We start from the raw sequence: 23,355 nt of genomic DNA on the forward strand, positions 1-23,355 counted from the left end.
ATTTGGTGTCTCACAAGGTTCTATCTACATACACTTTTTCTTGTGACTATCAAAGACCTTTTCACCAGTGCTGCCAAGTTTGTTTTGTTTGCAGATGATACAAACATTGCAATGAACAGCAAATCAACTATAATAAATTTTCAGATTCAGGTTTTTATAAAATTTACTTGCGGTGACTGCAATTGCTTTTATATTAGGAAGATGGCACTCTTCCGAAACAAGATTTAAAGAACACACACATACGAGGGCTGTTCAAACAGTACGGTGACTTTTCAAATTGCGAAGGCAATGTACATTCGATTATCGATTTTCTTTCTTATGGTGGTACACATGTCCCAAACATATGTTCACAGTTGCAAGTGTACAGCAATTGCATTTGTTTTTGCCAGATAGAAGGGTTAGACACATTTTAGTGTTCATGGTGATTTTCAATTATTATAAAAAAAATTGAAAATTTGCGTCAAATTGTGTGTGCAAAATGGAATTACATGCTCTAAAACAATAAAAATTGTTTACAGTGGCATATGGTGAGTCTGCTCTAAGTAAAAAAATGTTTGCAAGTGGTACAAGCTCTTCCAAGATGGCCGAGAAGGTGACAATGAGTGACCTTACTCTAGACACCCCAGCACATCAACAAAAGATGCAATGTCAAACCTGCGAAGAAAATCTTTTTGGAAAATTGTGGAATTACCATAAGAGAAGTTGCTGAGGATGTTGGCATATTGAGTGGCTTGTGTCGCTCAATTTTTTCGGATGTTTTGGGCATAAGATGTGTGTCTGCAAAGTTTGCTCCAAAACTTTACAATTTTGATCAGAAGAATCATTGCATGAGCATTACTCAGGAGCTCTTTAATGACGTCAATGGGGATTCAGATTTCCTCAAAAAGAGTCAAAACTGGTGACGAAACATGAGTTTACAGTTATTATGTCGAAACCAAAGCCCAATCATCCCAATGGAAGCATTCCGGAGAACCAAGACCGAAAAAAAGCATGCCAAGTTCGATTAAATGTCAAAGTTTCGCTGGCTGTTTTTTTTTCCAATTACCGTGGCGTAGTGCATGAATTTTTGCCTCAAGGTCATACTGTTAGTAAGGAGTATTACCTTGATGTTACGCATCATTTGCAAGAAGCAATACACAAAAAACGACAAGAATTGTGGAAAAACAATTCATGGCTTTTGCATCATGACAATGCACATGCTCATTCATTATTGCTCGTGAGAGATTTTTTGGCCAAAAAACACGACAAACATGCCTCTGCCACCATATTCACTGGATTTGTCCCCCTGTGCCTTTTTACTGTTCCCAAAACTGAAGAGACCTATGAAAGGATGAAAATTTTCAATGACTGAGGAAATAAAAACTGCATTGCTGGAAGTAGTCAAGGCTATACCAAAAACTGTTTATGAGAAGTGCTTCGAGGATTGGAAGAAGGGTCAGCACAAGTTTACTGTATCTGAGGGGGATTACTTTGAATGGGACAACATGAATATTGCCGAATAAATAAATATTTTTTCATAAAAATATAAAGTCACCTTACATTTTGAAAACACCTCGTAAATCATTTGAAAATTTTGCACATCGCTCCCGACAGTAGATACCTTAGCACTTGATTTAAATTTTTGGCAGTAGGAGACAGCATCCTTATGTTCTTAATGAGCAAAGAGGTTTCAACAAAAACGTATTTCAAAATCTTTGAAGAACTTATTTCCTGACATCTGAGTTTTTACTATGAACGGTCATTGTGCACCTATTGAAGGCTTGCAGAGGTCAACAGTGCTGCTATCATCTACACATGTTTGTTGACACACTGCACATGGGGCAGAGTGTTGCTCCTTGCTGGAATGTTTGCTATATTAAACAGCACAAGAATTGTCGCCGAGACAAATTGGCATGAAACTAAGTAGCTTCTACTATTTAGTAACAATTACTGCACTTCACTACCTTCCCCACTACAAATAGGGAAACATTCCACGTGGGAAAAATATATCTAAAAACACAGATGATGTGACTTACCAAACGAAAGTGCTGGCAGGTCGATAGACACACAAACAAACACAAACATACACATGAAATTCAAGCTTTCGCAACAAACTGTTGCCTCATCAGGAAAGAGGGAAGGAGAGGGAAAGACACACACACACACACACACACACACACACACACAGATATATATATATATATATATATATATATATATATATATATATCTATATCCATCCGCACATACACAGACACAAACAGACCTTTTTGCCTTTGCAAATGTCTCCGAGGCCTGTTTAGGTAACTAGAGGTACTAACTACTGCTTCCCAATGTATTCACTCATAATGAAATCTCTCATTAAAATGTATATTTTTTTTAAACATACAGCTCAGTTCATAGAATCAATACTAGAAATACAAGTTATGTACACAAAAATTTAAAGTAACTTTCTCTGTTCCGAAAATTTTCATTATTCACACACAAACACTTTCAATAAATTGCCAGCAGCCAAAACAATTTACTAATAGTTAAAGTTCAGTTTGAGATGAGGGTAAAAGATTTATTGGTGGCCAACAATTCCAACTTCATTGACGAATTTCTTAGCAGAACCGAGTGGTGCGTGTATGTTACCAATAATATTGAATAATGTATGACATACTTCTGTACAAACTCCGTGCGGTAATGCAGTCATAATAAAGAATTGTTTATTTGATGGCACATGGCATCAATAGCCCAAGATGTATCATATTGCATATCAGTACACTCAACACTGAACGTTGTGTGACAAGTTTGTTAACTATTAAATGAAAATGTGTTAAGCTTTTTTGATTTATTCACATCACAGCAATATTTCATTTGCTATCTGTGGGAGGTACATATGCACATCTGTTTTGCTTTTTAAATGTTTGTCGAGGATTCTTGTTTTCTGACATGTTCTATATCCTGGAGGGTCTCCTCATTATAGATCTTTTAGAATGAAAAACATATCTTATCTAATCAAAGAGTTTGTTTCAATCAAAAAATGTAAACACTTAGATTTCTGGGGTTGGGGGAAGGTTAGAAGTGGGGAACAGGTGAGGATGGGGGTGTTGTGGTACTTGATGAAACTTAAAAATGAAATGGCCACAACACAAACTGGTGTTAACTATTCAATATGTCAGTGATTTCAGTGCTAAATTTTAGGCTGTAATTAACTTTTCCGAGAGACAAATTTCTAATGTATCAGAAAGTGATGTGAAGATTTCAGCCTTGCTTATGTGCATTATTGGTGAGTTGTTACTCTTAGCAGAAAAATTTTTCACATTCTTCTGAAGTAAATACCAAATTTATCCAATTACAGGATGAGGTTTTTCCAAAAATTCATCATCCGGAAAATACAAGGTTGTCTTACGTGCACAGATTAAACTACTAGCGCTAAGGTTGACATTTTTACACTGTGCAATAAGAGGGCCAGTAAAAAGTGGAAATTCCTCTTTTTTTTAATTTTTTTTCCATCTGTCAAGAATTTCATACAACAACTTAAGTTGGGTACCACAACACTGACGATTAGACTTTTCAATATAATCTCCACTTATTTCCACAGCTTTGGTCCATCTTTAAACAAGGACATCTATTAAAGTGTGGTAAAACACACATCCTGCTACAGCAGCCACTGATGCATAGACCTTCTGACAGCCTCCTCATCTTCAATGTGAATCCTGTGATTAGCTGCTTTCACAACCCGAACAGATGGAAGTCAGATTGTGCGAGGTCAGGGCTGTATGGGTGACGAGGGAATATTTCCCATCCAATTTTCATAATCTCTTCAGTGGTGTGATGGTGGGTATGTGGCCTTGCATTGTCATGCAACAGAAGAGCCTCTGCCACAGCGTCTTTTGGGCGAACTTGCTGAAGATGTGCCATAAGCTGTTTGAGGGTTTTGATGTACTTAACCAAATTTATTGTACAGCCCCGCTAAAACAAAAAAAACAGCCACAATCATTCTCTCAGCATCTCACAATACTCTGGCCATATCTTTCTCTGTCGATGCACACTTTTGAACTTTTTCTTCTTCAGCGAATTTCCGTGATGCCATTTCACTGATTGCCTCTTCGATTCTGGTTCAAGAAACATTATGCCTGTTGTTAAATAAACTAGAACACTGCCCTTACTGAGGAAGTTACTGTGACACAAATCATCTGCAGTCACCCAGTGGTCACAAAGAACGATGTCATTAAGATCGCTAATTGTTGTGTGCAGTCATCGGCCTGCTGCTCCGTTTTTTGTGAGGCAATGTTTACCCTTCAGCTTTGTTCCAGCGATGAACCCATTGTCTAACAATGCTGATAGGTGTTTCATGTTCTGCATTCAAGAATTCTGTCACAGAATGCTGTCTAATATGAACTTTGATGTCCGCTATTTTGCAAGGGTCTGCAATATTGGCATCTGCTGATGCAGGAAGTTACTTTGTGGAATAGTGCGAAATTCAAATTTTTCACTTTAATTAAGGAGGGGGGGGGGGGGGGGAAGAAAATAGGAAGCATTACTTTCCGACTGACCCCTTTAGATTATTTACATAGATTTACAGATGAATCTTTGGGAACTGAGGTTGCGTGAAAATTTATTTTGAAGGGTTTGGAGAGGCCATGTAGTGTCAAAATAGTTGATATTAGCATTCATACTCTTGCCGCTGGTGCAGTTATCGCATGTTATGTCTAATTTGACTGATTAGTTTTAATGGACTATTATTTAATGTACTTAGTTTTTTTTTTTCACAAGGACATTTTAACTTTGTGTGAAACGAGCAAGCAATGCGGCTGACTTGTTCGTCCACTGCTTAACATCAACTATTATGCCTCCAGCACAAGCCAAAGATGTTGAGTGGACGAGCTCCATGATGCTGCCTAGACACTGTTTTTTTTTTTTTATATAACAACTAAATGTTGTTCCCAGAACGAAGTTTTCGCTCTGCAGTAGAGTGTGCGCTAATATGAAACTTCCTAGGAGATTAAAACTAAATGCAAGATTAGTTGGAAGAGCACTTCCCCCGGAAGGTACAGATCCAAAGTTAAAGTCTATGTCTGGCAAAAATGTAACCATCAATTTTACCAAAATATATTACACAGGAGAGAGAGAGAGAGAGAGAGAGAGAGAGAGAGAGAGAGAGAGAGAAAGGAGGGGAAAAAAGTTCAACTGTGCTATGAAGTCCTAAGCGAACTACTATCTCTAAAATAGTGACAAACGGAACAGCCAAATATTTGTAACAGTCAAGACTATAAATTTAATTGCTGTTTGTATATAGAAACACACTGTTCTTTTGCCTCTCAGTGGTTAGATTTATTATTATTATTATTATTATTATTATTATTATTATTTCTTCCTTGTCTCAGACGTTATGTCTGGTTAAAAATGGAAGGTGACGCGGACCTTGATCAAGCGTGACTTCCTTTTAACTGTACGGTATATGTTACATTGCATTTAGGAACTTTCGGGTAATTGAACAAGTGTCAATAATTACAGATTTCTGTAGTTGTATATATAAGTTTGGATGTAGCTGTATTGCATTGATGTACTGGTGGATATTGTGTGGTATGACTCCTGTAGTTTATAGTATAATTGGTATAATGTCAACTTTATCCTGATGCCACATGTCTTTGACCTCCTCAGCCAGTTGGATGTATTTTTCAATTTTTTCTCCTGTTTTCTTTTGTATATTTGTTGTATTGGGTATGGATATTTCGATTAGTTGTGTTAATTTCTTCTTTTTATTGGTGAGTATGATGTCAGGTTTGTTATGTGGTGTTGTTTGATCTGTTATAATGGTTCTGTTCCAGTATAATTTGTATTCATCATTCTCCAGTACATTTTGTGGTGCATACTTGTATGTGGGAACGTGTTGTTTTATAAGTTTATGTTTTAAGGCAAGCTGTTGATGTATTATTTTTGCTACATTGTCATGTCTTGTGGGGTATTCTGTATTTGCAAACAACAAATAGAAACAGTAGATCACATCACAAGTGGATGAACAATACTAGCAAAGTCTGCATTTATCTGTTGTGGTATTGGGATCTTTAATAATATGCTTGCTGTAATATCTGGTGTTTATTGTTTGATCCTGTATTGCAATCATGAATCCTTCCGCCTCACTGTATATATTGCCTTTTCTTAGCCATGTGTTGGATGAGTCTTGATCGATGTGTGGCTGTGTTAGATGATACGGGTGCTTGACATGTAGTGTTTTCTTTTTCCAATTTCCTTTCTTCGTATCTGTTGATGTTATGTGATCTAAAGGGTTGTAGAAGTGGTTATGAAATTGCAGTGGTGTAGCCGATGTATTTATATGAGTGATTGCTTTGTGTATTTTGCTAGTTTCTGCTCATTCTATAAAGAATTTTCTTAAATTGTCTACCTGTCCATAATGTAGGTTTTTTATGTCGTCCCCTTCCTCCTTCCTTTCTGCTTAATGTGAATCTTTCAGTTGCTGAATGTATGTGATGTATTCTATATTTGTGGCATTGTGATCGTGTAAGTGTATTGAGTGCTTCTAGGTCTGTGTTACTCCATTTCACTACTCCAAATGAATAGGTCAATATTTGTATAGCATAAGTATTTATAGCTTTTGTCTTGTTTCTTGCTGTCAATTCTGTTTTCAGTATTTTTGTTAGTCTTTGTCTATATTTTTCTTTTAGTTCTTCTTTAATATTTGTATTATCTATTCCTATTTTTTGTCTGTATCCTAGATATTTATAGGCAACTGTTTTTTCCATCACTTCTATGCAGCCACTGTTGTTATCCAATATGTAATCTTCTTGTTTAGTGAGTTTTCCCTTGACTATGCTATTTTTCTTACATTTGTCTGTTCCAAAAGCCATATTTATATCATTGCTAAATACTTCTGTTATCTTTAGGAATTTGTTGAGTTGTTGCTGCCAGTAGTTTTAGATCATCCATGTATAGCAAATGTGTGATTTTGTGTGGGTATGTTCCAGTAATATTGTATCCATAATTTGTATTATTTAGCATGTTGGATAGTGGGTTCAGAGCAAGGCAGAACCAGAAAGGACTTAATGAGTCTCCTTGGTATATTCCACGCTTAATCTGTATTGGCTGTGATGTGATATTATTTGAATTTGTTTGGATATTAAGTGTGGTTTTCCAATTTTTCATTACTATTTTTAGGAACTGTATCAATTTAGGATGTACTTTGTATATTTCCAATATTTGTAGTAACCATGAGTGGGGTACACTATCAAAAGCTTTTTGGTAATCAATGTATGCGTAGTGTAGCGACCTTTGTTTAGTTTTAGCTTGATATGTCACCTCTGCATCTATTATCAGTTGCTCTTTACATCCTCGTGCTCCTTTGCAACAGCCGTTTTGTTCTTCATTTATAATTTTGTTGTGTGTTGTATGTGTCATTAATTTATGTGTAATGACTGAAGATAATATTTTGTATATTGTTGGTAGGCATGTTATGGGGCGATATTTAGCTGGGTTTGCTGTGTCTGCTTGATCTTTAGGTTTCAGATAAGTTATTCCTTGTGTAAGTGTATCAGGGAATGTGTATGGGTCTGCAATGCAACTGTTAAATATTATAGTTAGATGTGAATGTGTTGAAGTGAACTTCTTTAGCCAGAAATTTGCTATTTTATCTTTTCCAGGGGCTTTCCAATTGTGAGTAGAATTAATAGCTTGGGTGACTTCATGTTGCAAAATTATCACTTCAGGCATTTGTGGTACCATCTTGTACGTATCTGTTTCTGCTTGTATCCACCGTGCATGCCTGTTATGTTGTACCGGGTTTGACCATATGTTGCTCCAGACGTGTTCCATGTCTGTTATGTTTGGTGGATTGTCTATTTGAATGTGTGTGTTATCTGTTGTCTGGTAAAATCTCTTTTTGTTTGTGTTGAAAGTTTGGTTTTGTTTCTTTCTATTTCCACTTTTTTTGTATCTTCTAAGTCGTTTGGCCAATGCTTGTAATTTCTGCTTCTTTTCGTCTAATTGCTCTGTCGCTTCTTGTTGTGAGATTTTACCTAACCTTTTTCGTTTTTTTTCCGAGATTTCATTTCTTATAAATTGTGTTAGCTGTCCGTTGTCTTTTCTCAGTTTTTCTATTCTGATCTGTAGCCTGTGTTGCCATGCTGGTTTTGTGGGTTTCTTCTGTGTGTTGGTTGGTTCTGATCTCTGCCTAGTGTGTATATTTAGTGTAGTGAGTGCTCCTATATAAACCAGTAGTTGTAACTCTTCCATAGTTGTGTTTTCATTTATTTTGTTGTGTTTGATTGTGTTGATAGTTTTTATTGTTGTTTCGACTTGTGGGTTATTTGGCGGTCTATGCAAGAATGGTCTAATGTCTGTATTTGTGTCTTTGTATTCTATATATGTCAGCTGAAATTTTTCTTCTATATGTAACATATGTGTCACTTCGTGTTCTATTTGTGCTTGTTCTGGTGGCTGTCTTAAGATTTCGTTTTCGTCTGATTGTTTAATTGATGCGTGTTGTTCTTTGTTTGTTTGCTCTGGGATGTTTGAGTCCATTACTGTATTTTCTTCTTCTTCTGATTGCACATTATTTTGTTCCAGTATTTGTTGAACTTGTTGTTTGATGTTTTGTAATTCTGACTGGGGTACCCTGTTATTTTTGATTATTACACGGATCTGATCAGCTAGTCGTTCTGTTAAAAATTTTAATTCTGGGTATCTGGTGATAAATGTTGTGTATACTTGTGATCTGTATCCAGTTGTGTTGGTTCCTAGATTTGTTGCTTGGTAATAACAGACCATGAGGTGTCGATTAACTTCATCTGACCATCTCATCCTCTGTCTTTGTTTTCCTTCTAGGGTGGTTGCAGGAAGCATATCCTGCAAAACACCTCTATTTGGATTTAAAGCATTTTCCAGTTGGCTAGCAGTGTCGTTACCATTGTGGGCGGGCATAGGGTTCAAGCGTTGTCCCCGACCATGACGGCGCTTGTCTGAGGCTTCTTTAGTTCTGTCCTGAACCAACTAATCACACTAAAAGGGGGGTTAGCCCTATTAGTGGTTTGTTCTTTTCGTCGCCTTTTACGACTGGCAGAACATACCGGAGGCCTATTATTATTATTATTATTATTATTATTATTCAGCATAAGTCGCCGTGCTCATTGCTGAGCATCGTGACCCAATGAACTAAGCGTCTCCATCCCGGATGGTTGCCAGCTTCTCTTAGTGCCTGCTGAAGAGGTACACCAGAGATGATCTTGATTTGATCCATCCCTCTGCTCGATGCTCTTCCTCTTGGTCTTGTGCCCTCGATCTTCCTTGCAAGATTATTTTCTCAAGATTTTCTCCACTTCTCACAATATTGCCAAAGAACTGAAGAATTTTTTCGTTGACTTGTAAAGAAAGGCGTTTGGAGACATCGAGTTGTTCAATAATGGACACATTCATTGTTCTTTTGGTCCATTTTATGCGTAGCATCCTACACCACCAGCAAAGGTCAAACGCATCAATGCGCTGCTTGTCTCTGGCCTTGAGAGTCCATGTTTCGCAACCATAAAAGAAGACAGAAAACACTAGTGTTTCAAGTAGCCGGATCTTTGTGAGCTGCTTTATAGCCGCCGCCGCCACCACCACCACCACCACCACCACCACCACCACCACCACCACCACCACCACCACCACCACCAAATGGTGTAAGTTTAGAACAGGTGTAACGTTAACGTTAAGCTCATACTTCATTTCAAGGAAAATTTGTAATTTTGGTGTCTGAATAAGTTAAAATTCCCCCCCCCCCCCCCCCCCAAAGCGACACACTAAAAATGGGGCTCATATTATATTCAGGTTGTCTTATACTCTTGTATTTTGAAAATTTATAATGATGGATAAATACTCAAATCTGTGATACTGCTGCCACAAATCTTATGCAGCCAGCTCATTAGAAAATTGTTTTTTGAAACCTGTTTTATATACAAAACAGAGTTAAACCAACAGGAAAAGGGAAAATGAGTTTCATCCAAAAGAGGTTGCCCACTACCTTTTCCTTCAGGACTCAATCATGATAAACAGGATCATCTTAATGGTACATAAAACAATAAATGCGACTGTACATACCTGTCTGTGATCATGGAACTTGTAGGAGCACATTCCAGCAATATGACACAGTTCATCTCCAACCAGATTTTCATGCAGGTGATTATACCAGGTATCAAAATATGTCACGACAATGGCTGAACAGCTGTCTGATAAGCTTCCAAAGTTTCCACAAGCCTACAAAATGAAGAAAGAAATCACTATCCAGCATTTCCAAATGATATTTTCTATTATTAATGGTTTGGTGTTTTATGCCAGCTAACTGCTCTACAGATACTTAAACAGCAGATGGACGAGAATTTTTAAATTTATCTCAGATTAGTATTAATATATTATAGTTAGCTAAATCATCATCATCATCGTCGTCGTTTATTAGAGGGTTCATTTTTTTTAGGAATTGAAAATTGTTTTAGTGTTTAACTTCGTGATGCCACAGTCATTAAAGTAATCACAGAAGGGAAGCTATGTGTGCCACCTGTCTATGAATTGTGTAAACACTGCTCTGTGGTACAGTATTTTAACCATTTGTGTATCTTGTTTTCTGAGGTGGAATTTGTGGACTAGTACAGAATTTTCCTGAGTAAGTGGGGGAAATCACATAAAAACCACATTCTGACCAGTTGGCGTCCTAGCCTACATTTGTTAGTTCACTGTGCAGATCCAATCCAAGTCTGTTTCACTTGCACATGTCGGAAGCTAGCCTGCTACGCTGTACATTTCCCTATCATAGTAAGTATAAGTACATGAATATTGAAAATTGTTGCCTGTCTGAATCTATGTTTAAGCACTTAGTTTCTAGAATCTTATTGTTGGGTAGTAAAACTGTGTGAAATTTACTTCAGTTCTGGAGACAATGACTAGCTTTTGCACGTGCATAACATTTCGTTGGTGCCATTTTTATCGATGTTCATACTGCTGATGGCTTGTGAAAAGGGGAGGAGGAGGAGGAGGAGGAGGAGGAGGAGGAGGAGGGAGGGAGGGAGGGAGGGAGTCACAACTACAATGAAAGCATGATTGGCATTAATACCGTGTATAAAGCTACATACGAAGAGACAACACAGCATTCATATCTTGCAGCCATCATACAATAATGTTCCCTGCAGGAATTATAACATTCAGTCAACACACATTAGCCTTCTGCAGAGGATAAAAAGTACAGTTATGCCATTGTTTCAGCTTTCACAACAGCTGTTCAACTAAAATTTCTTTCAGTTTTTACTATATGTCAATTACAAAATCCTAACCTCTGTCTATATTACTAAATGGCTAACCCCGTTCATGGCTTATGGTACAAAGTCCCAACTGCAGTCTGCCAACCTAACAAATACCAAGATATACAACAGTGTGATTTTCAATATTTCATATAATTGATGACCGAATTTAAAAATTTAACATGCTATCATAATCATTCATTATGAGAATCTTATATTATAGTTTTAACACAGTCTGACAGCTATAAAAGTATGTAAAAGTCTTGTGGTAATGTAACTCGTGGCACACCAAATACTCTGAATATATCCATCCAGTATTTGAGAATGAGAAAACTTTAAACATAATTTCAAACTTGTTCTAAACTTTTTCTCACCTAAATGTCAAACACTTAAAGTAACCAGACGTTTGAAATTATTTTATACATGGGAGTTGGATTTAAACAAGATAGCCACCTCCATGTACGAGGGTGAGTCAAATGAAAACCTTAAATATTTTTAAAAATATTATTCATTGTGCAGAAGTGGTACAAAGCTTTATCACTTTTCAACATAATCTCCTCCACACTCAATGCAAGTCCTCCAGCACTTACAAAGTGCATAAATTCCTTTAGAAAAAAATTCTTTTGGTAGTCCGCACAACAACTCATGCATCGTGTGGCGTACCTCTTCATCAGAACAGAACTTCTTTCCTCCCATTGCGTCTTTGAGTGGTCCCAACATATGGAAATCACTTAGGGCAAGGTCTGGTGCATATGGTGGATGAGGAAGTGAACCCTGGTTTCATCCCCAATAACGATTCCTGCAAGGAAGTCATCACCTTCTCATTGAAAGCACCGAAGTAGTTCTTCACAAGCATCAACACATTGTTCTCTCATTTCAGGAGTCAGCTGCCTTAGCGCCCACCTTGCAGACACTTTGTGAAACTGGAGCACATCATGCACAATGTGGTTTGCTGACCCATGACTAATCTGGTAACATGCTGCAATGTCATTCAGTGTCACTTGCGGTTTCCTTCACTATGGCTTCAACTGCTACAATGTTCTGTGTAGTCACAACTCTTTGTGCATGACCTGGACGAAGAACATCTTCCACTGAAGTCACACCATTTGCGAACTTCCTACTCCATTCGTAGACTTGCTGCTGTGACAAACATGCATCACCATACTGAACCTTCATTCGTCGATGAATTTCAATAGGTTTCACACCTCCAATACGCAAAAACCGAATAACAGAACGCTGTTCTTCCCTGGTGCAAGTTGCAAGTGGGGCGGCCCTCGTTACACTGATACTGCGACGATGTGTGTGCATCTGCACTCTGCTGCCACCTACAAGCCATTCCGCACGCTGTTTGTAGCACGCTTACCAACTTAAAGGATAACGGTGTGAAATTTCAATTTGTTGTTACAAATTTAAGGTAATCATTTGACTCAACCTCTTACATATAAAAAAGAATTGGATCAGACTGAAGTAAGTTACAAATGCAAATGGTGACTACTAATTTGTGGTAACTGGACAGGGAAGTAGTACTGATAGTAATGGAAGAGTTAACTGTGATAAGGCCAGAATAAAAATTCTTTTGGGCCCCCTGAGGAAGTAATTTATAATCTAGACATCCCTGTTCCAAAAATTTCTGTGCCAGCACAAAAAGCGGAAGTTACACTACTTTCCCCTCCACTTCTCCTGAAAATATGAAATTAAGAGATGCAAACACACATACTTTTACATTGATAATGCTATGGCCATAGAGAAATCGCACTTACTTCCAGAAGGTTATTCATCATATCATCTCTTGGAGTTTCATGAAATTTTTTCCTCAACAATTCTGTTACTGTGTAACAGTTGTCACAAGTTTTTATCTCACTTTGTGGCTTGCTCTGAAAACACACATCACATTACATTACATTACAGGGTGGAAATTCTCCAACACAATAAAACACAGAATTGTAAATACAGGAAATGTTACACACACACACACACACACACACACACACACACACACACAGAGAGAGAGAGAGAGAGAGAGAGAGAGAGAGAGATTTCTAGTTATAAGGGGACAGTATGGCTGGCAGAATTCCAGTACTGTTGATACAAATTAAGAAGTACAGTGAAATCTATTCTCATCTTTTGGACCTTTTAATTCAATCATCAAGAAACGAAGAGGGACATGTTTCTGAAAGTTGGAGAGTAGGAGCTAGTCATTGAGACTCCAGGATGAGAGGGACCCACCTATGCGATGTCAACAGGAGAGAGAGTATTTCCCCTATTCTTCACATGGGGTGCAGCCCTATCATTAATGGGTCTTAATGACCTGCCCCTTCTTCTCAACCTTCCGAATAACAAAGATCTCCCCTTCGAATTCTTACACTCACGTCTTTAATGGTTCTGTCAATGTACTGTGCAAACTATAATGGACAATGACCAGAACTAGGCTACTATCTTACACAATAACCTGTAAATGAGAGTTATGTAGCAACACATATAAAAACATGTATAAACTGCCTATGAACTAGTTGGTTCTACATAATTTCAGTACAAATTTAGCACATGATGAATGTATCACAGAAGCAACAAAATACAAGGTGCGACAATAACGTAATAAGACTTAATTTTCTTTGCAAGATAAGGTAATCCTGCAGGCTTGCGTAGGCACTGTATTTTCGACCTTTGTCTATGAGCTGCTTCTAGTTAAAGCGGCATATCAACGGAAATGCTCAGTCGCGAGTTGTGCTGTAAGAAGTTAACATGTGTTTGTGTCTATAGTCACGGAAATGGAACCGCATAATATTGTGCAATGGTATGCCATTTCTTTTTGCGTTAAATTGGGTGAAAATTCGATGACAACTTATGGTAAGCTTCAGAAGGTTTTTGGAGAGGAGGTTATGTTAAGAGCTTAAGTTTTTCGTTGGCATAAAATGTTTAGTGAAAGCAGAACAAATGTTGAAGATGAAGACCTCAGTGGACGACCATCAACCTCACGGATGGATGTCAACTTGGCGAGGGTGTGTGAACTATTACGATCTGATCTAAGATTATCCGTGAAAATGATTGCAGAAGAACTGAATGTCAATCGAGAAACGGTTCGTCTAGTAATAACTAAAGATCTTGGTATGAGAAAGATTGGGCAAAATTGGTCTCCATCACGAAAATGCATCATCCCATACTGCTGTGTCAGTACAACAATTTTTAAACTCTTTATCAAATTTCAGTACTCCCATAGCCACCTTATTCAACAGATATCGCTCCGTGCATCTTTTTTATATTACCAAGAGTCGAAACGGCAGTCAAGGGACACCATTTTCAAACTACACATGATGTCCAAAAAGCTGTGACGAGAGTCGTGGTGGATATTGCAGACGATGAGTTCCAGAAATGTTACTATAAATGGCAGAAGCGCTGGAAAAGTGTATGCAATCAGAAGGGAACTACTTTGAAGGGGAGAACACTAAACTTGACTAAAACGGTAAGCAACATTTTTTTCACATCAGTCTCATTACTTTATTGTCACACCTCGTATATTGTGAAATGAAGAGAACAGAACACACAGTTTATACAACATAAAATCTTATTCAACACAGTAGATATTAAACATATATCAGATGGTTCAAAACAATTGCTGGCTCTTGGACTTCGTCAGTCCTGTTGGTTTTTTGAGGTATTACGAAACTTTGGCATTTGGGATTACATTTGATCAACAGGACTTAGTACAATGTACGAGCTGAAGACTGCCAGCTATTAACAATGCTTCCATCTCCTATATTACAGTCCCTACACAGAAAGAAGAAACTAAGATAAGGTTTTACCATCATATCAACAAAAGCCCAGATTCTTGTTAGAACTGCATTCCTTCCATGATCACAAATAAATGGTACAAATTTCTTTACATTAATAATAGGTGCAGTTACCCCAGAGTTAACTTAAAACGTCCAGGGAAAATAATAATCTCCCTCCACACAGTATTTTATATATTACATAAAAACCAGTGAACATGAAAGCATTACAAATTACAAACCACAGCAAAGGCTTCCCAATTGTTTGATGACTCACTGAACAAGAATGCACACAGTGTTGCTCCACATTAAAAATTGAGGCTTTTTTCTAGAACTTACTACATGTTGCTTAGCCAAGAGCTCATCAATATGAGCATTGTTGCAAAGGCCAGCTACGGCACACACAACTTGAGGATTCATCTCTGAAGCCAGGGTTTCCACCAACTCCGGAACAAACTCATCTGCAAGTTTCATGCATTCTTTAGCGACCGGTTTCAATGGAATTAAAGCACATGTCCCATCAAAAACTTCTTTCAGCTCTTCCTGTGGGGAAAAAAAGAAGTTATTAGGAAACTAGGCATTCGAGTCTTCATTTTATTTAACACATTTACATTGGATACTTTCAGTATGCAACTCAAACACCCAGAGATTACACCAAAACACAAATGTTTGGACAATGCAGTAAAGAGAAGAAGTTTGTGGCTCAAGGCATTTTGCATGTGTATCTCTGCTTGCTGTATTGAAATATGTGCTCAGATTATCTCATTTCAAGTTGTTTGCACACGCTGTGTGTGGGACATATTTATTACAGTTGTGTGAAAATAATAGCATAGATCCTCACAAGCATACAGAGGACTAGTTATTCCTACTGCAAAGGAAAGACTTCGCATCAAAATTTGACATGTTTTAACACATTCAGTAGTCTTACAACACATGAAATAAGATCATTAAGTTACCTTTGATATGTATAAATGCTCAGATGAGGGTTTGCCATGGCAAATAGTATGCTTTATTGCCCAGAAGTTATCACTCTTTCTCACAACTCTAACTCAAAGCTGTACGTAATATTTCTTCTGCTGCACTTGATGCAGCCACAACATTGAAGTTGCACAAAACTTTCATTCAAAAAATAATTTGAAATTGTTATGTAAGTATGTTGGTTTTCTCTACCAGAGAAAATGTATTGATAGGATATCAGAGTGACACTGGCTCTCAGGTGGTAACAAATTGGGGCCACAGGGAAGATGCAGTTCACAAAAAACATTAGCAATTGATTGGTAACACAACTGGCGTGTATTCTACATAACTAAACTTCTGAAGCCCAGAATTTAGGAAACTGTATGCAGTTCTGTTAACTGCTCAACAGGTATGAACTTAAAGAGATTCATTCTATAGATGGAGGATACAAAAAACTGAAAACTTTTCTCAGGTTTATGTAAGTCTGCAGGCTTTCGTGGCTGTTGTCAGTGAAGGTGAAACATTCTGGGATGTTAGACTGCGTCATATTTATTCTACAGGATCAATGTTTTAACTCCTCTCTTGGAATCTTCTTCAGGATCATGTGGTGTCCAGATAACTGAACACAGCTGAGTGAGGGGGGTTGAAATGGCAATTGTGCTCAAGCAATATGACGTACTGTAACACTCCAAGATTTTACCTTCAGTTTTGTTAGGAAGTTTTTGTGGAAATTTTTGGAGGATGATAGAATGGGAGTTGCACCACAATAATACCTGTTTAATACAAAAAATTAATAGTAAATCAGGAGGAGGAAGTGTGGTACTAGCATAATCAACACAATGGATAATCAGTGTTAAACTCTTTTCATCTCAGTCATCACACTTTAAGAGCCAAGGATGTTTCAGTGAAATTTTCTTCATGAATTCACTTTTACAGCACAACAAAGACTAGGAAGTTATTTTTGTAGTTTCCATAAATGTGGTAAACAATGCACATGTGAAACTGGATGCAGGCATAAAGCAGGGTTCTAACAGGATAATAAACTATAGAGGCAATACTTAGCCCATACATTTGTTTTGTATGGGAGGGGGGGGGGGGGGGGGAGGGAGGGTGGTGAGTAAGAGGATTTGTTGCATCTATAATAGCTATTTAGAAAGTGTGTAGCTGGGATCTATAGCCAAGGAGAGAGTAAATCTGTTAATTAAAACACTTATAAATTTTTACGTTAAGTAACATTGATTAACAAGTTTACAGAAAACTTGTACAGCTGAACTTCAGAAAGTGTTAAATTTAATAATATGCTCTAACTTCATTTTGAAATATCTGGAGATTTTCAGTTTCCTGCCTGATGACTACTGGTACTTTCTTACAGCAGTGCTCCCCATCGGCGGGTAATTACCCTCTGGGGGGTAAAAACAAAATAGATTAAATGATGATATAGAGACCACTACAAATTACGTTTTTGAATGGCATTACTACTACCACAATTACAGTTGAGTCTAATTTGTCATAAATCATCACCAACTATTTAACATCCACTCCTAATTTAACATCCACTCCTACATAAAAGCCTCCTCTTAAATACAAGAGATGAGTCAAATTAAAACCTTAAATATTTTTTTAAAATATTATTCATTGTGCAGAAGTGGTACAAAGCTGTATCACTTTTCAACATAATCTCCCCCACACTCAATGCAAGTCCTCTAGCACTTACAAAGTGCATAAATTCCTTTAGAAAAAAATATTGGGGTGTCCGCGCAACCACTCGTGCACTGCGTGGCGTACCTCTTCATCAGAACGGAACTTCTTTCCTCCCATTGCGTCTTTCAGTGGTCCCAACATATGGAAATCACTTGGGGCAAGATCTCACCAGAGTAAGACACTCAAAATTAGGTCTGTGATTGTTGTAACTGTTGTACAGGCAGTGTGGGGCCTTGCATTGTCAGGTTGCAAAAGGACACCTGCTGACAGCAATCCACGTTTTGATTTGACTGCAGGCCGCAGATAATTTTTTAGGAAATCTGTGTATGATGCACTGGCAACAGTGGTCCCTCTAGGCATGTAATGCTCCAAAATGACGCCTTTTTTGTCCCAAAAAGAGTCAGTATAACCTTCCCTGCTGATGGTTCTGTTCGAAACTTCTTTGGTTTTGGTGATGAGGAATGGCGCCCTTCCTTGTTCGCTCTCCTCGTTTCCGGTTGGTGGAAGTTAACCCAGGTTTTGTCCCCAGTAACGATTCTTGCAAAGGAGGCCATCACCTTCTCATTCAAAGCGCCAAAGAAGTTCTTCACAAGCATCAACACATCGTTCTCTCATTTCAGGAGTCAGCTGCCGTGGCACCCATCTTGCAGACACTTTGTGAAACTGGAGCACATCATGCACAATGTGGTGTGCTGACCCATGACTAATCTGGAAACATGCTGCAATGTCATTCAGTGTCACTCACGGTCTCCTTCACTATGGCTTCTACTGCTAACATGTTCTGTGGAGTCACAACTCGTTGTGCGTGACCTGGACGAGGAGCATTTTCCACTGAAGTCACACCATTTGCGAACTTCCTACTCCATTCGTAGACTAGCTGCTGTGACAAATATGCATCACCGTACTGATCCTTCATTCGTCGATGAATTTCAATAGGTTTCACACCTTCACAATGCAAAAACTGAATAACAGAACACTGTTCTTCCCTGGTGCAAGTTGCAAGTGGGGTGGCCATCTTTATACTAATACTGCGATGGTATGTGTGCATTTGCACCGTGCTACTACCTACAGGCCATTCTGCACGCTGTTTCTAGCACGCTTACCAACTTACAGGATAATGGCGTGAAATTTCGATTTGTTGCAAATTTAAGATTTTCATTTGACTCACTCTCGTATTTCCGTCACTGCTGTCTTCACTGATACAAATCCCTGTCACTACTGCATATTTCCTAATGTCATCCAACTGCCTTCCATCAGTTTGCATTCTGTCTCCTGTTATATACCGGAATCCAAGAAAGAACTTCCTTTGGCCGTCTACTACCACCTCCTTGGCTACTGTCCAGCGCATCTCATCTCAACCTCCCCCCTCCCCCCCACAATCTCTATTGTAGTTAGATCTTCCACTTTTGTCTGTGCCAAAATCTATTTATTTGCTTTCTTGTCTCTTCCCAGTAATTTGGAACATTTATCTCTCCGCTGGTTGTCAAGCCATCTTCAATTTTTGAATGGTTTTTGTGCTAAAAGACTACACTCACTGTCGTGTGAAAATTGGTCATGTGGATTGTTCGTAAACAATCAGTTTAGTTCACTTTAAATAGTTTATTGGAAACTTAGTTTACCAAGAACACTAGCACAATTTCACACTTTTGTTTATTTCTTCTGCTGTTGATCCAGTGGTCTCAGTTATCACTCTTAATTGCCAAATTAATTTCCAATAGTAACTCTCCTCCTGATTAGGGAAACAGACAACTAAATACAGGGTGGCCATAAGTCAACTGTAACCAGCAATTCATACAGTTTTGTTTTTCCCACCATGGTGGTTGTCAGCTATGAACTTTACTAGTGTGTAGTACCAATGCCAGTTGACAGAAGCAGTTTCAGGTTATGTTGTTGTTATTATTATTTGAGAAACGATGAACAGGAAGTGAACTACAGATGTAAGTGTGTGTGTGTGTGTGTGTGTGTGTGTGTGTGTGTGTTTCCAGGTAGGTCAGACTTACTACAGAAGAGGATCTACTGTCACATTGTGTTTTGTGTGAAAAAAAAATTCAAGGAAAAAGCTTTCAAAGTGCATGGAAAAGCACAAAAAAACCAACGAAGGATTCAGAGAAAGCATTCTTGAGCACGGTACAGTATAGTGACTGACATCTGCCTTCTAGAGGATTGAGATTTGGGATAGCCAACCACACATTGATCTCTCATCGGCACAAGGCGTGTTAGGAAAAAAGGAAGTCTCCTCCCCCCCCCCCCCCAAAAAAAAAATAAAAACAACTCATGGTACATGCTTATTTCTTGTATGTCTGAACGCTTTGTTACATTTCTTCCTTTGAGAGATGCGAAAACTAAATTACTCCATCTAGTGACTATCTGCTTTCACCACACTGCTGGCATGGAACATTTACTATGCTTTACAAAGCTAGGAACAGCAGATAAACTGCAGCAGTTTTTAATGCGAGTTAGGAATTGGAGGATTTCTTTTCTTAAAATAGTGGCTTCTCTAATAATTTTACTGTGTTACATTTGAGATGACAAGTACAATAGCTTGTAACAGTTTAGTAATGAGAAAAGACTATTAATTTAGTTTCCAACAACTACCTCACTTTCATGATGTCTATTGTAACTCACTCCTTGTCACCAAACGTTCTCCTATACAACATAATCTATACAAGAAGATAAATGAATGAATAAGCGAATGACGAAAATGTGCTGTTCCAATGACACATTATAATTATGTAATGACAAAAAGTAAACCTAGTTTACAAGTTATCAAAAAACTTCCAAATGTGTGGATGCTCAAAGGATTGATAAGAATGCTCTAATAAGTAGGAATACATTAAAAAGGAATGTGAACAATTGTGTGTGAATGACAAAACATATACCAATGAAACTGACTTGGAAGAAAACTGCAGTCCAGTTTTAAATGATTGATAAGCAAGCTATAGAGGTTCAGTCCTCACAGTGGCAAGTGTTTTTTTTATTTTCCTTCTTCATCTGAAATCTGTTAGTATCTGCTGCTTTTCGTTGTGAACACAAATTAGAAAATATTGTACATTTGTGCGCATTTGCCAGCCACATTTAGTACAATTTTTACTAATTTTCTTGAATTTATTTCAAATTTTCTAGATTACTCTTACCTGAGTCTCATTACTCTGCAGCTGGGCTCTAGCTTCTGCCACCATGTCTTTGCAAATCTTGCAGACATCGTCATTATCTTCCGGAAGAACCTTGTATCGCCAAACAGTTTGTATGCAGTGCTTTATAGCATGACAAGCTTTAGCATTTCTGAAATAAAATTTTTTTCTTTATTAAGAAAATGTCCATGACAATATTGAATACATATATCTACACTTACATGCCAGTAACTGATCTGGTCCTGAGAAACAACTCTGGTATGTTGTTTAGTTTCCAAGCTACTATTATTAGAGTAAAAGACAGGGAAACATTCAAAGAGATAATCAGAATGTAGAAGTATGTGTAGACAACAGGAAAATATTTATAGGAAATTTAGAAGCGTGCTCTACATCAAATACAGATTTTTAAAAATATTCAATGCTGATTGTCAATCAACTGAAGTTGACTTATGAAATCATAGGATGCAAATTTCAGAAAAAAAAATTTTTTTTTGTTCCAGGCTTGAATTTGTTCTGCATTTTCAATATGAAGGGAACCAGTAGCTGAAGAGCTACTTTTGGAAACTTGGGAAATTCAAACTGCCACCTAATGATTTAAGCGAAGTACAGAGCTGAAAGCTTTATGAGAATTTTCTGTCAAACAAAAGGCACTTTCATGATGATTCTCTGGCCTGGAATTCACTGATGAAATGACAATTTGCCATCATCATTAACTCTTACTGCTCTCAAAATATATCTTTTACATACCTCATTCAATAATGATTTTTCTAATAAGGATTACAATATCTGCTAAAGTCTGTGCCAGAGACTGGACTGGTAAATAAAGTGAGCAATGCTGGAAAATATAATTTGCATGGTCAAAAATGGCCACAGAATGTCATATTAAACTGACTAATAAGGTGGCAACAATCACTTTCTTCAGTTGAAGATGCAGATGTGGGGATGTGTAAAACACTTAGCATAAGTTTGAGCTCTCTTGGTGCTTTCCTCCTATAAATGAAAGTCAGCAAATTTAACAATGGGCTTCATCAAGTGTGAAGTTTGTCATTCACTGAGACTTATGGTCAGTTAACTGATAGTGTGAGAACTAAACTTATTCTTGCCTGAGCTTCAAGCAAGTCACAATGGAAGAAAAGTTTTTCTCAGGATGATGAATTCAGCAGACTTTGTCCATGTTCATACTGATTGGGTGAATAGTGAAAAGCAAAAGTGACTGCTGCTAAACTGCTACTCAATTTTGAAAAAGAGAAATATTGCTTTAGGAGTAACTTTTGGCCTGAGATTGACTTCACTAAAACCTGAGGCCCAATGCCTAAATGACCTGCAACTGTATGGCTAATATAATAATGCTTGCAGTCAGCTTGTTGTAACAAACTACAGATCTTTAATCAACCCCGGCAGTATGGAGCACACAGAATCAAAGGGCCATATGCTTATCAGTGCAGCAGCTGTCAAAGAAAAAATGTGTTTCTGAGTTATATCTTTCCAATCCGTATAAGAGAGTGGTGGCGGTGATGTGAGCAAACATTGGGTGCTAACAGATCATGCACCATCTGAGAGTTTAATATATCATATTGTGTAAATGTGAAGGAAACCCAAGATCTGATGGAGTAATAGCTCTGTTACATTTCGAAGAGTGTTATTCATTTCTTATCCAAGATTCTGTGCCCAGTTTTCATTGGAGAAACAGTCTAGCTATAGTGCATCCTATATTGATTTATTAAGCTGAAAATTAACAAACAGTGCGAAAGCTCACGTGTCATGACAACCTATGGCATGACAAGAGTGGCTGTTCCTGTTTTTATGACAGCAGCACTGGTGAACTTTCTGAAACACATGGTGGCTGAATTACAGAAACTTTTTTAGTGTAATAATCGAACTGTTGCCAAGAATTTGGTATAAAGGCTGAACAGAACTTTGATACCAGCTATGTATCATCTGCCTGTGACTGAGTTGGAGGAACTACCTAACAACTCGCTGCAAGGGCTTGCAGCAGCCAAAATAAAACCAAATTAACAAACTCTGCACCCCCCCCCCACAAAAAAAAAACTTAACATAAAATTACTTTTTATGGCAATGAGAATAATCTAGGATTGCCTAAGAATGAAATCTCCAGCTTCTCTATCAGCTGTGAAAGATTCAAGTGAAATGAGTTTCTGGAGGCTTTCAGCCATTTATTGCCAAAATTTCAGTGGGTTTAGAGAATCAGCAACAATTTGAAGTTTTAACTATGCAGTATGTTGTCTGCATCTATGACAAAATTAAGTGGGTTGGTAACAGTTTTGAAATTTTACGTTAATTACAACTCAGGATGGATACATGTGAAGTCCCTGATCAGTATATTATTGAAAGGCTGCTGATCAGTATATTACTGAAAGGCTGCGAGTTCCTGATACATGTTCTTTTGGGTGTCAACTCCATCCTTTATGTTCTCATTTAAAAAACTGATTCAAAATTTATATTGTTACAAATTGGTAAATGGATAATTGTGTTAACAGAAACTGAAGATGGAATTCATTAGGTAACCCAGATTTGGTGTTGGGTTGTTTTGGA

The 23,355-nt window shown here is 37.7% G+C and overlaps 1 protein-coding gene across 1 annotated transcript in view; it reads right to left on the reverse strand.

The window, feature by feature from the left end:
- Nucleotides 1-23,355, reverse strand: part of LOC126246096 (prosaposin) — a 73,427-nt gene that overhangs the window by 40,937 nt on the left and 9,135 nt on the right. The window contains exons 3-6 of the mRNA XM_049948369.1: nt 20,806-20,953; nt 15,353-15,556; nt 13,007-13,120; nt 10,057-10,212 (exon numbers count right to left, since the gene is read on the reverse strand). Of these exons, the coding sequence (XP_049804326.1) occupies nt 10,057-10,212; nt 13,007-13,120; nt 15,353-15,556; nt 20,806-20,953 (622 nt within the window). The remainder of the gene's footprint in view (nt 1-10,056; nt 10,213-13,006; nt 13,121-15,352; nt 15,557-20,805; nt 20,954-23,355) is intronic.

This window comes from Schistocerca nitens, chromosome 1, assembly GCF_023898315.1.
Source record: "Schistocerca nitens isolate TAMUIC-IGC-003100 chromosome 1, iqSchNite1.1, whole genome shotgun sequence".
Classification (NCBI taxonomy): Eukaryota; Metazoa; Arthropoda; class Insecta; order Orthoptera; family Acrididae; genus Schistocerca; species Schistocerca nitens.